General features: G+C 48.8%; 1 protein-coding gene across 1 annotated transcript; it reads right to left on the bottom strand.

Annotated features, from left to right (window-relative positions):
- Nucleotides 1–7,434: 7,434 nt before the first annotated feature.
- NAGK (N-acetylglucosamine kinase) lies at nt 7,435–16,507 on the bottom strand. Its single transcript, XM_019718776.3, has 10 exons — nt 16,145–16,507; nt 14,366–14,450; nt 14,111–14,209; nt 13,199–13,340; nt 12,316–12,426; nt 11,493–11,605; nt 9,956–10,043; nt 8,912–9,009; nt 8,359–8,437; nt 7,435–7,763 (listed from the first exon to the last, which is right to left on the bottom strand). Exons 1-10 carry the CDS (start codon nt 16,171–16,173, stop codon nt 7,573–7,575), a joined length of 1,035 nt encoding a protein of 344 aa, XP_019574335.2. The 5' UTR covers nt 16,174–16,507; the 3' UTR covers nt 7,435–7,572.
- Between the last annotated feature and the right edge of the window lie 947 nt (nt 16,508–17,454).

Consider the following 17,454-nt stretch of genomic DNA (forward strand, 5'->3'; position numbering starts at 1 on the left):
TGCAGAGGCCTGAGGACAGTGGCTTCTGTGTGACTGCTGCTGTGTTGTGTGATAAGCCTATCAGGAAAAGCTCACGTAACTTGAAATAAAATCTGTGTAAATTCAGTATGTGGATATGGGACAGAGGTTGGAAGGAAAGGACTCAGGTCTGGAAAGCTTAAGAATTTCTCCTTTTTCTTAATGAGACCCTTGTTGACTTTTTGAACAGCCACAGCCTAAGATCATATTTAAAATACGAACCCACAATTTTCCTCATTTGAGTCTATAGGATGGCATTATTTGAAAACTGGCCTTGTTACGTCACGTGTCATGTAAGAGTAGCTTAGGGAGCTTGTATCGCCAGACGTGCACATTAATTCCCAAAGCCTCTACCTCGAGAGGATGGAACTCGGACTCAGTTTCAGGGAGGGCTATGAATACATGAACTTCGTTATTCCAGCTTTCAGCTTGGGTCGTTGCTTCTAATAAAGAGAGGACCTTCACAGCGCAGAAATAGAGGTCTCTCTTCTCGCCTAGGGATGCTTTTTCCCCTTCAGTTTCTGTTAGCTTGTCCAAGCTCAGAATTCTAAAGCTGTTAGAAATGTGTTGGGATTGCAGAAAGACCCATTTTCTAGACCATGGGTGTCCCCACCACAAAGAGTGCAATCGATTCTTGTGTGGCTCCCAGTCTGGAAAGTGCTACAGGGATCTGGATCGAGCCATTTCTTCATCCTGAAGAAGTCGTGCTCTTCTGACACCAGGACGGGCTAAGGTGCTAGGTGCAGTCCACAGGGCTTGTCTTCCCATCTGCTGTGGGGTTCCATTTTGGATGTCCATCTTCAGCATGGCTTCCCAAGGCGTATTTGGACAGGACTAAGAAAACGTCCTGCCAAACGAGCAGTGGGACCCGAAGGCTGGACTTTCCAGTCCTGTTCTGACACAGAGTGTGCCGACTCCAGGATCAGGGAGCAGCTAGCAGAGTGACCACGTTTCTAATGTGCAGGCTGCTGCTTCCAGTGGCTCCTCGTGTAGCCCAACCCTTTTCTCCATCTGCTTCGTGAGGTGGGAGCACAGCTGTCACCAGATCACAGGCTCAGCTATAGAGTTTGCCAGCTCCTTAGCAGAAAACGCATGTGGTTCTTGTTGGGCCTTCACTGGGGAAAGCCTGGGAGCCTATCTCAAGATTTTTCCTCACAGGAGGGGTTCTGGGTACAAGCCAGACTGGACACCTTTACCCTTTAAAGGTGAGGCTGATATGTGTAAGTGATCGTTTTGGTGTGGAATTTAAGTTGCTATTCTGCTGAAACTTTTTTTTCTTGGCAACTAGAAGTTGAGATTTTCTATAGAAACAGAACATGTATTTTAACAGTTGACAATTCTAGCCAGTCCTTGTGTTAGTTTATTAGTGATTGCGTTCTGATTTTTGTGATTATTAGGCTTTAAAACTCCAAGATGAAAATTATTTCATTTCTTGTTTTTCAAGAGGAGAAACATAAAAATAAAGAAAATACCTTTTCAGTTTTTCTAGGCCTATGCACCTGCAACTTTGGGTCTTTGCGCCAGTTTCTGACTGCAGCAGTTGACTTTTGGGGATAATATAAGGTCAAACCAAAAAAAGGTCATAAAGAAAAGGCTGGACCTTTGGTTTCTAAAGTCAAAACAGCTGGGATCTTTTAAATTAAGGTTATAAAGCTAACTATGGTTTCAAAAATGTTTTTAGTGAAATACTAAGCATTGTTTCAAATTGTGTATTGCTACAATGTCAGAGTTTTCTCTTGATTTCGGAGAGGCTGGGAAGTTAAGGTCAGTTGAATACTGGGGCAGTTATATGTCAGAGAAGAAAGTCGTGTGAAGAAGCAGCTAAAGGAAACAGTTTGACTGAATCTTTACATTGGGGCTGCTGCAAACACTGTGTAAAAACATCAGGAGCCCAGGAATCTACCTGCTGTGATTGGAGGGGGCAAGTGTTCTTTGATAAGGGTCCCAGCGTTACAGGTTCATAATGCTTCTTGGTTTAGGTGATGTTGAGGTACGGGAACAGGCAGAAGAGATCTGACATGTGACCAAGATTTGGAGATGTCCCCCTATTGGGAAAGACTGTGTTTCCCAGCACTCTCTTCGGGGACAATGCAAACCTCGTTAGTTTGGGAGGTGGGTGGAGAGAACAGGAGGGTTGGCCGGGATCTGGTGTAAGGGGAACCTCATCCCCTCCCACCTCCGCTCATGGTTCCCACGTGAATCATTTCTCCATCATGGCCCACAGGGCACCCTAGTTCTCCTGGTCCGTCCACCCCGTGTGCTTTTTGCAGCCACTGCTCTGCTGCCATCTAAATTTCATCCATAGACTTGGTTAGTCACAATTTTGAATGTTTTTTTTTCCCTTTGTTTTTAGTCTTGTCTTGATTTCTCCCGTCTTGAAGCTGCGAATGGTGACAAGGGACAGGGCGGTAGGAGGCTGACCCAAGGCAACGCTCGGGTTTCTTGCTTGCTCCTTGACCTTCTGCCCAACCCCCTACTGCTGTCCTCAGTCAATCTAGTTTTTAGGGGGATTAGAGGAATAAGAGGCTGAGTGCACTGATCTCTACAGGGTGTCCGCCAAGAGATTCACCGCCCCACCCCCAGGGCACAGAAGAAAAATCTACAGAGACAGATACACCATCTTTATTCCAAAAGAAAAAGCCCCCGTAGATTTTGTTGTTACTATGAGTAGGAGTCTTGTTTTTGAGATTTGCTGAGCTTTCGTCCCCAGTCCTGCCTTCCTACTGGCTACCTTTTATTTTAAAATAACGAAGAAAAATTCTAGTCTATTATAAAATAGTAGTGTTTTCACTCTGTAACTCAACACTAAGTGATAGTCCTACCCTGTTAATTATGAACCTTCAGAAATGTTACTGGTTGATAGTTGGTTTGGGAGGCAGGGAGTTTTCTTTCAACAACTTTATTGAGGCATATTCTACATGTCGTAAAATTCACCCATTTCAAGTATTTAATCCAGTGATTTTAGTAACTTTCTTGAATGGCGCAGCCATAACCATAATTCAGTTTTAGAACCTTTGCATCCCCCCAATAAGATCCTTCATACCCATTTGCGTGATAATCCCTGGTCCCAGCTCTACATAACACTAATCTATGTCTATAAATTTGCCTTTTTGGGATGTCGTATCAATGAAATCATACAAGATGTGGTCTCTTGCATCTGGCTTTTGTCACTTAGCATATTTGAGGTTCATCTATGACGTATAACTTGTGTTGGTAGTTTGTTCCTTTTTATTGCTGAATAGTATTCCATTGACAGATACACCACACTTTGTCAGCAAGGAGTCCTTTCAACTTGGATTTCACCCTCCCGTGGTCTAAAGGAACCCTCAGAACATAGGACTCTAGGGGAAGCTGCTCTGCATGTCTTATCAGAACCAGCTTTGTCATCAGAAGCTCCACAGAAGGAGCCTGAACTACTGCAGAAATTTTTATAATTTTGCAACTTCTTTTTTCTATGGACCTTTTGTGCTGCCTACATGTCAGGACTTCTGAAGCATTTGGTAATGAATTTAATAAGTATGAGCATGTGCTTGAGCGGACAAGAAAATGAACCATCAGTACTGAGTTGGAGATTTCTTCCTCCCCGGCTGGCTGGGGGAATCTCCGAACCTTCTAAATACAGTATCCTTTACAAAGCTGAACTTGTATTAAAGATCATGCTGCCTTTGTTGGGCAGATTTGGAGGGAAGAATGACCGCTAGTAGAGGAGGTCCAGAGGAGAAAGGGAGTGGAGCTTGTGGAACAACAGGCCCCCAGAGGGTCAGTGCATGGCCCACCTCTGTTGGTGCAGGTGGTGAAGCGCCAGTGGTGCCCAGGGCGGCTCAGTACCTCCAACAGGCCCCAGTCTGACTTTGGACATTTATCCATTTCACGAGTGTTTGAAAGCTGTTTTTGTTCCTTTTTTTTGTTTTGTTTTCTAAATAAACACTACATGGTAGGTACTAATACTTCTTTGGGGGAGGAGCAGGGCTTTAAAATTGAAAATAATTTTCATAAAAATATCAAAAATGGCAAAAAGTTACTTTTTAAAAAATTTTGCTAAACCAAATGGCAGCTGTTGAAAATCTCAATAAAAAAGAAAATAAAATGCATTTGCTGGCAGTGGTACCGTTTTTCTTAAGGTTGGGTCATTATATATCATATTAAAGGCGTTCTATGTGTGGTATGTTTGTGAGAGATTTTTTTGTCTCAAGCTTGATCATAGTTTTAGTTGCATAATTTTCCATTCTAAATAGTGTGACAGGTAGTAAAAGCACTGGCGTGGAAGTCACAAACCTAAGTGAATTTCACCTCCACCACTTTCTTTTGTGCCTTCGGCCTGAAGTTCAGTTTATTTGTAAAGGTTCCACACCACCCTCCTGGGGCTAATGTGACAATTATACTGAATTTAATTTCAAAATACTGGCATATAATCGGCACTTAATACATGGTAGCAACAGTGGCAATAACATGTACAGCTTTGACAAAGAAGTGGTCACAGGAAATCCTTGGGCTTGAAGGGAAATTGGATAGCTGTTATTTTTCCTGTTTCTGGGCAAAACTCTTATCTAGAAAACAAAGAATTCTGTACGTTCCTTTGAACTAAACAAGTCTGAAAGCCTTCTAGGTCCCAAGCAATGTCCTAGGTACCAGGGCTGCTGGGTAACAAAGGAGACGCTGTCCCTGCTGTTGTGGAGATCGTTTGATGATGCATACTTACTCAGTTTACACCTAGCTGAACCTCCCGATGATTCTAAGGGGCTTCATCAGATGGTAAAAAGACCATGAGATCAGACCACAGCCCCATGGGTTTTGCTTTGAGTGCTGTCATTTCTTTGCCTCCTTCCTAAAACCAGGAGGAAAAAAATCGGAGCTGACCTGCCAATTTTTCAGATACTATAATTACATATATACAGGGACTGAACTATGCACATCCTTGAAGATGTGAATGGTGTATTGACTCTTTTTTTCTTTCCAAGTCAAGTTGTTGTCCTTTCAATCTTAATTGTGGAGGGTGCCATTCAGCTTCAAGTTGTTGTCCTTTCGGTCTTAGTTGTGGAGGGCGCAGCTCAGCTCCAGGTCCAGTTGCTGTTGCTAGTTACAGGGGGCGCAGCCCACCATCCCTTGCTAGAGTCCAACCGGCAACCTTGTGGTTGAGAGGACGTGCTCCAACCAACTTAGCCATCCTGGAGCTCAGCGGCAGCTCAGCTCAAGGTGCCATGTTCAATCTTAGTTGCAGGGGGCGTAGCCCACCATCCCCCGCAGGAGTCAAGGAGTTGAACTGGCAATCTTGTGGTTGAGAGCCCACTGGCCCATGTGGGAATCGAACCAGCAGCCTTCGGAGTTAGGAGCACAGAGCTCCAACCGCCTGAGCCACCGGGCCGGCCCTTGACTCATTTTTAAAATTTCATTAAACTTGAGTCTGTTACAGAAAAGCACACATATTATAAAGGTGCAGTTCCATAAATTTTCACCAGCTTTCAGTTGGTACACAGTGTAAGGGTGTACTCATTTTTAATCCTTAGAGCACCATCACTGCCAGAAGACATGTAATAAATGTTTGTTGAGTGAACGGTACCAAGGAGGCTGTGCTGTCCATGAGATCACACAGGTAGATTAAGGCAGTGCCAGCCTCGTCCAACTCCAGCTCTCGTTCCAAGCTCTCTCGCTGTTACAGGCTCAGATGAGATGAATATATACATCTCCAGTGCCGTGGTAGTACAGAATCCCATTACTTGCTCCTGATATCTTACTAGGGAAGATTGTTTAAAATCATAACGAAAACTCATCACAAACCACTGATTTTCTGCGCTGCACCCCATGTGACAGCGTTACTAACTGGAGAGTAAGCTACCTCCTCACACCTCCTTTGGCCCAAAGAACCGGAAACACATCTGACCTTACGCACTTTAATACTGCCTTCATTTTTTTCAACTAACATTTATTCAATTCACGCGCTAGGATTAAAAATATCCTGTGCTCCTTGCTCTGCTCTAAATCCTGCACTGTCCAGTTGGAATAGTAGAGCCTAGCAATGGTAAGGAAGAGTGAAGGCCATATCCTGAACGTAAGTAGGTCTCTTCTAAACTCTTCACCAATCAAGCTTTAGATTCTAAATCCAAAATACTGCTTGATCCTGAGATCATGTAAAAAAAAAATTTCTCCAAAGCTCACTGCTCATTAAGTGTTATTAGGACATTGACACATAGCATTGTCCCTGTTCCTTTTTGCCAGCTTTCCCCCAGGTGATGTATTGGAGACTTGCTAAAAGCTGGACCCCAGTGATCTGGACCAGCCAGATGCGAAGATGGCTGGCTGTCCCTGCAGGAGGGACTTGGCTAGAGCTACTGCTCAAAGGTCCTGCTTGCTATATTGGGCGAGAGCTGCTGCCATTCTGTCCTACACTGTGAAATAAGTGTCACCTGACTTGGGAAACAAATAGCCAAGACCCCTCCAAGAGTCTAATCATAACTCAAGCTGTAGGGCAGAGCTCCCTCTATGCCGGTCTTGCACCTATGCAGCAGAAATTACACAAGGTATTTAGCAGAAATGAAAATTCCCCATCTCATCCTTGACCTATTGAATCAGACACCTTGTAGAGGGGGGAGAAAGAAATCTGAGTTTAAAACAAGCTCTAGAGGAACTGATGCACGTAAGTCTAAGAACTGACGTCCAGGACATGGCCCATGCCTTCTAACAGTTGACACTCTCAACACCTATAGAGGCAGCCACTGTGGATCAAAACTGTCTTCAGGCTTCAGTAGGCAGCATGAGCAGCGGAACAGGAAGCTTCAGACTTGTCTTTACTGATCGTGAACTACAGTATCCAGAGGACAGGGATCATGTCTGCTCTTCACTGCCATTTGTCTTTCCCGGAGCCATGCCACAGATGCAAAGCGCCGTGCTGTACCCAGAGCCAGGCTAGCAGGCCGCCTCGTTGTGTCTAGTTGGACTTAGATCTCAGCCATCCTCATAACCTCTTAAGAACTCATTCATGTGGGAAAACTACAAAATGTGCGGGTTACTCTTAAGAACCCAAATCCAGTGAGGTGAAAATGCTCCCAGACTAGAACTGTCCCCTGTCCCCTAAATCCTACTGGGACTATCAGAAGAGGGTGTGATATGTGTAAGGTTATTCCTAGTATTGTTTTGCAGGGAGAACATTTAGTTCCACTGGAAATGCTCAGCAGGAATCATTACCTACTTTGATAGGAGAAAATTGAGGTCACAGGTTAACTGGCAGCATGTAAATATGCTAACATGGGAGGAGGGGAGGCACAAATAAATTATATGTCCAACTGCATGTTGAGCAGACTGCAGGCCGGGCTCCTGGGGGTGGGGCTATAAACTTGGGCTAAAACCATTCTGAGTCCGCTGGGCTACCTGCTAACAGACAGGTGCACTGAGGATGTACAGCAAGTGTGCTTCACAATCCAATTGGGGAGTGAGTAAAGTGCGTTTATTTTCTTCTATACATGTTTTTCTTTTTAAAAAAAAAAGGAAAAGGAGAAAAGAACTCCATTCCAGCACCCAATGTCCACTGGGCCTGGAGCGGGTGCAGCCAGGGCCCGCCCCCTAGGAGAAGGTGTACGAGTAGAAGGCAATGGCATTGACACTGTAGTCCATGGGGAGGACGTGCCCGATGTGCCTGGCCCCGAGGCTGGCGCCGCCCAAGGCGGAGGAGTGCCGCAGCTGCATCAGCGTGAAGCTGCAGAAGGAGTTCTGAGCCTGGACCTCTCTGCCCTGGGTCAGCGCCAGAAGGAAACCTATAGCGGGGAAAGAACAGAGGACAGGATGAGAGGAGACCAGCAGCCGGTGGTGGAGACAAGGGAGAAGGGGGGGGACAGAGAGGAGGGCGAGAAGGGCCCCAGGCCCCGAGGCATTCCTGTGGGGGTCCCAGAGGGACCCACACGCCACATCGCCAACCTATGGTGCACCAGGTATGCGAGCCCAGTGACGGCTGTGGGGTGCTAGCGCCAGCTACCCAGCACCCGATGCTGGCAACTCCAAGCTATAACACGGGTCCTTGAGCTACTTCAGAATGTCTAATGGAAACCACACAGCTGCCCAAAACAAAGCCACAAGGGGGCAAAGGCACTTTTCTTTCCTTATGGCTAAGGCTGCTGACTAGGGATGTCACCACCACATGCTGGTCAGAAGCTCTTGAGTTTAAGTTAGATTTGTCTTTAATTTTTTAAAAATGGTGCTTCTTTAATAAACCTTTTGGAAAAGAACATCTTTTTTAAGAGTTCAGGACACTGTAAAGGGGCTCCCTGGCCAAGTGAAGGTCAGGGGCCGTGGCCTGAGGGGCTTTCCCGAGCCAGCTGTGTTGCAGCCCCACCCCTCACCCTCAAGGCTCACCTTCCTTCAGCAGCTCCCAGCTCTTCCACACCGAGCCCACACACAGGATGGGGAGGCCGATCTCCCCTTTGAACAAAACCTGGGGAGAGAGCAGAAATGCATATTGGGGGGACCAAGCCTCTCCAGTGCTGAAGACCACCCCACACTATCCCATTTACTCTCCCTCTTGTGAAGAAGCAGAAGGTAGACCCAAGAAAAGAAAGGGAGGAAAAGGAATGGGAGAGAAAGGAAAGGAAAAGGCGTTAGGCAACAGTAGAGAAAGGAAAGAGAAGGGAGGGAAATGGGCAGAAGCATGACTGAAAGAGGGACAGCACATGTACCACATCAAACCCATTTGCTGTATAAACACAGACCCCGGCCCAGCCACGGAGGGGAGGCAGTGGCCCAAGGAGCGTTTTTTGTGCTACAGGCTCTCTACAGAATGTTTCTCAAACCCAAGTTCATTTAACATCATATCCAATTTCCAGAGTTTGACGGACAGTCTCATGCCCAGTGGGAAAGGGCCAAATCTGGCCCAGCAGCTTCCAGCCTTCAATTTCCCAGCTCAACTCACCGGGTCAATCTCAGGCAGCACTGCCACAACGTGTCTGCCCAGCATCTCCCCAGCCTTCCTGAAGATGTAACGGGAAAGGGGATCTCCCTGCTGAGCACCTGGGGGACAGGAGAGGGAAGCGGGTGGTGAGTACCTGGGGAGCCCCAGTTGTTGTTCTTGCTCTCTGTTGCCAGGCAGCTATAGTGGGAGCACCCATAGCCAAGTCTACGTCAGGAATGGATGCCCACCTCAGGGTACACCGAAGCTGCCACTCCATCCTGATTTCCCCCGCCCCTACCAGGTACTTCTATCCTAGGAGGGATGTCCTGTAGAGGTGGCTTGTTCCAGGCACTTGAGAAGGGTAGCCCTGCACTAGAGAAGAACACTGGCACCTCGTTCGGACTCCAGCTTACACTGAGTTACTGAGTCTGTCCCTGGAGGTCTTTCAGCTCTGGGGACCCAGAACCCTATTTGAACAGCTGGTTGGTGCTCCTGTCAGGGGCCCCCACCCACCTCCTGTTGCTCAGCCCCTTCCCAGCTCTGCTCTGAAGGGGCCTCAGTACAGCAGGATCTAAGAGGGCCCTACAATGCCCTGAGGCTGCAGGAATCCAAATGAAGGGACTACGGACCAGACCACACAGTGGAGAAAGGGCAATGCGCAGACCTTACATTTCAGCTCCTCCTGACACCCAACCAAATATGCCTAAGCTCTCCAGGGTCCCTGGTTCTTTGGGCATCACTGGTTTAAAATTTTAAAAAAAAGTTATAGATTTCCCCAAGGGACAACTGCTTCATAAATTTGTCACAGACATATAGCCTGCACAAGCCGTGACAGCTGTCAAGAGAACCATAGGTAGTATAAAATAACTGTCACTACAACTCGCGCGTCCTTCTGACCTCCACCTGAAGGCCACTAGTACCAAGGCCATGGTGGCAGAGAACTGAGGTCACCTGGTCAAAGGGAAATTAGATTGGCTTCCAGTCCCCACCTGAACTTTACCCACCCCCTGCCTTGGGAGGTCTTCAGGGAACAAAGCCAGAAAAACCCTGCCCCACCTCCAGTACCTTCTGCAATTTTCCGGCAAAACCCAGCAAACCTGCATTTATCAAAGTCCCTATACAGGTGGGTGAGGATTCCTAGCCGATCTGGCACCTGAGAGACAGAGAAAGGGCATAAATAGTCATCAGAAGCAAAGGAAAATGCCCAGTCTGCCCACCCGAGTTGGCCTTCCTGATGTTTCTACTGTTTGAAAAGCTGGAATAATGTTTGTCTTTTAACCTCTACAGAGTACAAGGATTTGAGATTTCTCATTTGAGAAAAATTCTTTCCCAACAGGAATGCCATTGCTCCTTACAGATTAGCTTGCACACAGCACAGAGCACAGATCTGTGTTCACCAAAGCGAGTTCTGTAGTTCCTTGAGGTGCTCTTGAAAAGACTTCTTTAATCAAAGGAATTACTGCATGTTGCAACTGTCCCTTAGGGAGTTACAATGCACATTAGCAAATTAAAGGCTCTGAAAAGTCCTGGACCAGGAAATCTACTTGTTTCCCTCAAACTTATTTGACCACAGGTTTCCCTTCCATTCCAACAAACTTACACACCCTTAAAACTTCTGAAGGCCCTGAGGTACCAGTGATTCCCCCAGATGTTATTAAGGGGGAGCTAAAATTCAAGCACCTCCCGCATGAAGCATGTGACAAACACTATCTCATTTAATCTTTGTAACAACCTTGTAAGAATGAACAAAGGGTAGGAGCGGGAGTGACAGACATATTAGTGGTTTAGAACCAATGATCTGAATCAGGATACCTTACTCCACTTCCTACAGCAACTGCTATAGGAAGCGATTTCTCTTTCTGCCCCTCCCTATTCCTCAGCTTGGCCCAGGCCAGGATTTCTCTTTAATCATCAACCCCTGAGCCTTTGAGAATACAGGTCCTGTTCTCCAGCATCTCTAATCCCCTTCCTGGCCCCAGCCCCAGCCCCAGCCCCAGCCCCAGCCCCAGCTCACCTAAGTGGCCCTCACTCAGAGATGTCTAGCACATAAACTGCTCTTCCTTCTCCTCTCCCACTTTTACCCCTGGCTCAGCTACGATAACTGTTTCCAAACCCACTACAAATGAACACAGCCCAGACAAGAAGGAAAGTCAATCCCCAATACCCGGGGTAGGAGGTATACCTCCCCAAGAACGCGCCCTGTCCACCTCTTAATGGCCCCCCCTCCCTGACCCAAACAGGCCAGAAGCAGCTCACTGTCCAACACACCTTTTAGGCTGCCTGCTGTCTCTGTGTCTGTGACCTTTGTCTCCTGATCTCATCCTGCACTTCTCATTGAAACTCAGAATGTTGTCTGTCTTAACCCCCCAGCAGGGCTGAGAATGAAGTCCGGCTAAGCACTTGTCCCCAGCCGACCCCTTCGTCAGGCCGGCCCCCTCCTGGAATGTACTGCTCACATCCTTCTGAATCCTGTCCTCCAGCTCTGACCTGTGACAGCCTGACGACCCTCTGGCTCTCCCAGGCCCTCTCCCGCATGCACTTCTGCTCAGTCTCCTACTGCCCTATGCCAGGGGTGCATGTTTACCAGGGGCATGGCGCATACCTGGAAATAGTTGAACATGGCCTGTTTGACGTAGCCAATGTCATGAGGAGCTGCCTCTAGGTTGTCGATGGAGTCAAACACTATTTTCACTGCTTGGTGTGCAATCCAGTAGGCTGTGGAGAGCAGACAGGGCTAGAAGATAGGGCCACCTCCCCAGGCTCACAGGGAAGGAAACAGACCTAGACAGGGTTAGGGATCAGCTTGTATAGTACACCCAACTAGGTGTCCCAATTCCCAGCTTGGGGGCTTCTAATTAAAATGTATCTGACTGATCCACAGAAAGGAAAGCTGGAGGGGGAAACAGAACCAGTGACGCTGTGTCACACCAGTTGCTACCCAAAACTAAAGGTCAGGTATCACACATACCACTGGATCACTGCCATGAGCTCGACCTCAAGGGACCCTATGAAAATGTACATCTGCTACCTATAAAGAGGTGATAGCGGGAGAAACTTCCATACCCCTTTCCCACTAGAAGGCTGGTACAGTATCTCCCAGCGTCTACGGCTTTAACCTTCATAAGTGTCAATTCCTCCCTAAGAATTCCAAAAGTCAACACAGATAGGCAACAGCTATTACGCTGAGGCCTGAACCTGAATCCGGGGTGCAAATCACTGCTGAAGAGCAAGGCCAGCCACTGGCCCAGCACTTGCACCTCTCTGATCTCTCAGTCATTATCCTGTACTCAGAACCATCAGATTCAGGAGCTGTCCCCAGAGAGCCCCACGAGATCAGCGGGCTGAAGGCAAGGGAGAGAAGATGGGGAGCTGCAGGAAGGGAAGGGTCCAGGATTCTGAGCCAAGCACAGTCGGCGTGAGCTCACCTGAGCCCTCGTCCCCCATCATATGGCCCCAGCCGCCGCAGCCACTCTCAGAACCATCGGGGTTGATGAGCCTGCAGTTGGAGCCTGTCCCAGAGATGAGCACGATGCCACCTGGGGAAAGGGCACGGGAGGCTCAGTGTGGCCAAGGTCCTGCACAGAGCAGTTTCTGAGGACAGACAGGACAGACACCAGCCCCAAGCCAAGGCATCAACACCCAGTCTTGAAGAGAAAACTGAGCCTCGCTCGTTTCCTGCTGAAGGGGGAGAGCCTGGCTCAGAGAAACCCCAATCACATGCAGCCCTTCTCTGTGGGACAGAGAGGAATGCGAGTCTGTCTCCTTGCCTAGCCAGCCTTCAAGAGCCTACCTGCTTTATTGCGTGCCTACTAAGGATGGCGCTAGACCCTGTTCATACTGATGCTCATTCAATACCCTAAACCACCTTATGAATACAAGTGCCCCCATTTTTATAGAGGAAATTAAAACTCAGCGAATTCCGTAACTTCTCCAAGATGGAACAGCTGGCAAAACAAGAGCTGAGATTCAAAAGCCAATCTTGTGGTACCAACGCCTTTTATACTCCTACCAGAGCTCCTCCCACTTTCTTCTCAACACTTACTGTTTCCTTAGCCAGCCTCAGGGTCCCCTTCCTCTGGGATGAAGTCTTATGTCTGACTTCACTCCTTACTTCCCATCAAGGGACCCTTTTTGCCCTCCCTCGTGTCCAGTCCTGGTTCTGGCAGGGACTTAAGCTAATGAAAAGGGAGGGGGGGATATGATGCAGATTAACTTCTAGATATTTGCAAGACAAGTTCTGCTAACTACATCTAAGGGATTTTCCCAAGAAAACCAGTTCTCAACCTTGCCGTCCCGTCACCTCCTCACCATCTGGTGTAGCTGTGGCGATGGCGCCGGCGGCGTCAGTGGTGATTAAGTAGCTTTCACTCAGGTAGGGAAATCGGTCCCTCAGCTCCTCCGTCAGGATCCTCACTGCGTCCTCCTGCTCCCCACCGCTCAGGGATAAGCCCTAGGCCACACAAGACATGAGCGAGTGAGCAAGGCCCCAGGCCCAGCTTTTACAACCCCTCCCTTCCTGCTATCTGCCCCCTGTGCTCTCTACCTCTGGGCCCTGCTTACCGAGCCCCCGTCCTCCTTCCACCCCACACAATGATCCCTTGGAAGGTTTGGGATCCAAGAAGCTGGACTGGGAGTGGACAGAGAAAGGAAATCCCACAATGCCCAGTTTGGAGCTTAGGACAGCAATGCCCATAACAGGAGACCAGGCAGAGCAGCAACCAGGAGATAAGCTTGGTCTGGAATACATGGGGTTTGGCTGTGCCTGCACAGCACCTCACTGAGGACATGTCCAGGGAGCGGCCAGAACTACAGCAACTTGGGAGAAAGGCCTGAGCAAACATTTAATGAGTGCTTGTGGGTCAGACTCTAACCACTTTGGGATGTGTCATGTCATTGTCCTTTCCCGACAGCTTTGACATAGCTACTGTTATCTGCGTTTTCCAAATGAGGAAACTAAGGCTTAGGGAAGTAACCTGCTTAGGGTCACACACATGTTGAATGACAAACCAAGGTCTCAGGCCAAAGCCCTGTGCTCTTCCAATTGTTGTGACTTGTAGCTAACACCTGAAGCCACAGTAATGGATGAGATCATGTGAGTTTCTAGACCAGACACTAAGCCCCCAAAACCGTTCCCTCTGCAGTCACTGCAGACTCACCTAGTTCAAACTCACTATCTCAGTGTTGCTGTAACTTAATTCCCAGGCTCTACCCCAGACTCACCAAGCTTCGCAGAGGGACCAGAGGATCCACCCCTGCTTTCCGTTTGGCCCTGTTCACCATCTCGTTGATCCTTTCCACACACTTGTCTGTCCCGATCAGCTGGCCCCAATCAAGGGAAGGAGGAGTTAGAAAGGTTTGTACAATTTGTGCTGCCCTACAGGCTGCTGTCTGAGCCCCCAGCCACCACCTCAACAGGAGTTACAGAGAATAAAACAACAAACAAGCCCACACTGGCCCCCTCAGTGTGGCCTTTACCCAGTGGTTTGTGCTGAGTCCATCCGCTTCTGCCAGGATCTGCCCATCCTCGGAGAGTAAGAGGACCTTGGACCGTGTTCCTCCCCTACAGAACACAAGGGGGCACTCAGTCTTGCTCAGAAAAACCTGCAGTCACAGCTAAGCCTTTGCAGTCCTTGTCATAGAGCCAGTGTGCTGGAGACGGCTTCAGCAAGCCCAGTCACCATTCCCAAACCCACCTCTGTGGTTGGGTGTTTGCTGTGCTCTTGGACTGAAACACAGGTCCTGCTCAGTTTCCCTTGGGGATGTCCTATGTATCCTGCAAAGACCTACTTACATATGTCATCTAGTCCTTGAAACCTCTGATGTGTGACCCACCTCTATAGCTCCAGTAAGCCGAGTCAGTGCCCTCATAACTCTTAAGAATTCCTGTGTATTAAGAGTGTTTAGTTGTTTGCCTGCCTGCCTCTCACTAGACTACAAGCTCCAGATCACGTTACCTACCCTCATGCCGAGCACAGGCAACACTCAGTAACTGTGACTTAAGAGAATGGCACCTCTCTCTGCTTTTCAAAAGCTAAAGACTGCCTTTCAAGATCTAGCTCCAGCTGCCACGGTCTTCAAGACACCCTTGTGAGAAACACTGACCAGAGTTTATACTCACTTAAGCAACTAAACAGTCAAATGCTTATTACTGGCGTAAATAACAATTTGGAGGGAGGGCTATGGTGGTGCCATGTATGTTTATTGATCAGTACTTTTCGGAATTATCAGGACACTGAAGACCTGCTGATCAAGCTTAAAAATGACAAGAAGTTTCACAGGGGAGTTAATGCAGGAGGTGGCAGATTCAACATCCAAGAGAATCTCTTGACAAACTGGAAAAGTGGGTCATATCTTACACATGAATGTAACAGGAATGAATGCAAACTCTTATACTTAGTTTTTTTTTAAAGGGCAGTAGATGCAGGATGGGGGAAATCAATCTTTACAATGCATGTGAAAAAAAGAAGTTAGGGTCCGTGAGTCAGCAATGAGATGTGGCTGCTACAGAAATACTCAAATCCCAGATTCAAAGTGTCCTGGCTGAGATAACAGCCACCCTCTATTATCTGACACACCCAGATTCACAGGCTGCTGTCACTGGCAGGGAACTTGGAGACCATCTCGTCCATCTTTCCTCTCACTTTATACACATGTGGTAACTGAAGCCTAGACAGGGCACACGTCTTGCCCATATTCACCCCGAGGATAAGAGCTATTACAAAAGTCCAGTAGACAAGCTTCTGAGCGGGAAAATTTTAAGACTAACAGAGGGCTCCATCAAGGGTGAGGAGCCTGGAGTGGCGACAATGGCGGAGTTTCAGGCATCAGGACAGGCTAAGACTCTGGTTCCCAGATGCTCCACCTCCCAGATACCCTCGGGGAAAGATCTACGTGCCGCCTTTCACCGCACTCCCACTCCCCACCCCCAGTCCAGCAACTTCACACCTGACACCTGTTCTGCAAAACTCTCTCTGGGGTCGGGAATGAGAAAAAGGAGCATCTCCAGCGGGGAACAGAGGAGTGAGTCGTTCGTGGGAGGCCATGTCACACGCAAGAGCCCCAGAAAGGTACACAACCTCACGCGCTCACACAACCCTCCACCGCAAAGCCCTGGAGCCGAAAAGCTCATTGGCCGGATTCTGAGGAGGGGGCCACCAGCCCACGACCTTGCTTCCGCCTTGCCCTTGGGCGACGGGGTGGCACGAGCAGCTGCCAGGCCACCCTCCCAGACTCCCTCCGCCCCGCCGCACTCACCCTTCTACACCCCCGTAGAGCGCGGCCATGCTGCTGCAAACGCCGACGCCGATCTGGCGGCTTCCCTCCCGCCCGCCCACTTGGCACCGCCCCGCGTCAGGTGAACGCCCGCGCGATCCAGCTGACTCCGAGTGCGCGTGCGCGTGCGCGTGCGGGGCGGGGCGCTGGATGCCTCAGGCTGGCCCCGCCCCGACGACTTCCCGGGGTGGTTAAGTGCGGTCCTCAGCGGCTTCTCCGGTCCTGCTGACCCCTGCCTCCGGAGAGGTTTACGGGACGCCAAGTGGAGGAACCAAAAGGGGTGCTTGAGATGGACCCGCTGGACTCGTCAATGCCCTGTCCGCCCCTCAGTGCCCGGAAGTTGCTGGCGCCCCGCCTCGCGCGTGCGCGCTGCTAATGAGCCACGTAGACTGTTGGTGGGAGGCCATACGGTGAGGAACACAGTGACGCGCCCAGAGCCAGGCCACCGCCCCCCCGCCCACGAGGGTGTGGTCTTGGAAAGCCGTGCACTTAAGTCAGGTGGATCTCAGAGCTTGAAAAGAAATTATTAAAATGTCCAACCCACTACCTACCTGGCGATGGCAACAGTCACACGTGCGCACACAGACTTGACCGCTGCACTGGTGTGAATGTGCGTCAGCAGGAGACACTAGATGCGGGCTGGGGAAGGAGAAAAGCCCTGGAGGCTGTCCTTGGTCCAGTTCAGCTTCCCAGTTTAGTGCTTTGTAGAGGCTGAGGAAAGTGGAGATAGGGAATACATAAACTACAGTCATTGTAACCAGGCTGCTAAAATTATGAACATGAGGTTGAGGCTTGAGGAAAGACTTCATTCTTGTTCTAACTACTCTGAGAACCTAAACGTTTTTTAGCTTTCCAGCTGTGCCAATGCTTGGATATACATCTGGACCTCCAGGTGACCCTCTACACCCCCTGAAGGACTAACTCACCTATACATCCACCTGATCGCCATTATCCAGACTATTGGACGTGACCAGACCTCCTGACACCCATCTCTGGACCACCTGGCATCCATCATCCTGACTGCCTGACATCTGATAACTGTCCTGGACCAATTCTAGGGTTAAGAATGCGGGACTGATTATTCTCAAGAATGTATATTTTTACTATCAGAACTTTTAACTTGCCCTTTCTTCTTTGGAACACTTCTGGGTTTTTGCCTGGGTGTGTTCCCAGCTTGCAAACTCCAAGAACCTTGAATAAATATCTATAATTTATTTCTAACAAAGGCATCCAGACTCTTTTTGAATTCATTCAACAAGGGTATTTGTGGGGACATAGGCTGTTGCTGGGAT

This window comes from Rhinolophus sinicus, chromosome 2 (assembly GCF_057876585.1).
Source record: "Rhinolophus sinicus isolate RSI-liver-muscle chromosome 2, RSI-T2T, whole genome shotgun sequence".
Lineage (NCBI taxonomy): Eukaryota > Metazoa > Chordata > Mammalia > Chiroptera > Rhinolophidae > Rhinolophus > Rhinolophus sinicus.

Excerpts from the sequence above, each read along its gene's own strand:
- NAGK (XM_019718776.3), bottom strand. The coding sequence starts at position 16,173 with ATGGCCGCGCTCTACGGGGGTGTAGAAGG. Across the intron at positions 14,451-16,144 it reads CTCTACGGGGGTGTAGAAGG|GGGAGGAACACGGTCCAAGG; the intron begins GTGAGTGCGGCG and ends TGTGTTCTGTAG. Across the intron at positions 12,427-13,198 it reads CGCCACAGCTACACCAGATG|GTGGCATCGTGCTCATCTCT; the intron begins GTGAGGAGGTGA and ends CCCTTTCCCCAG.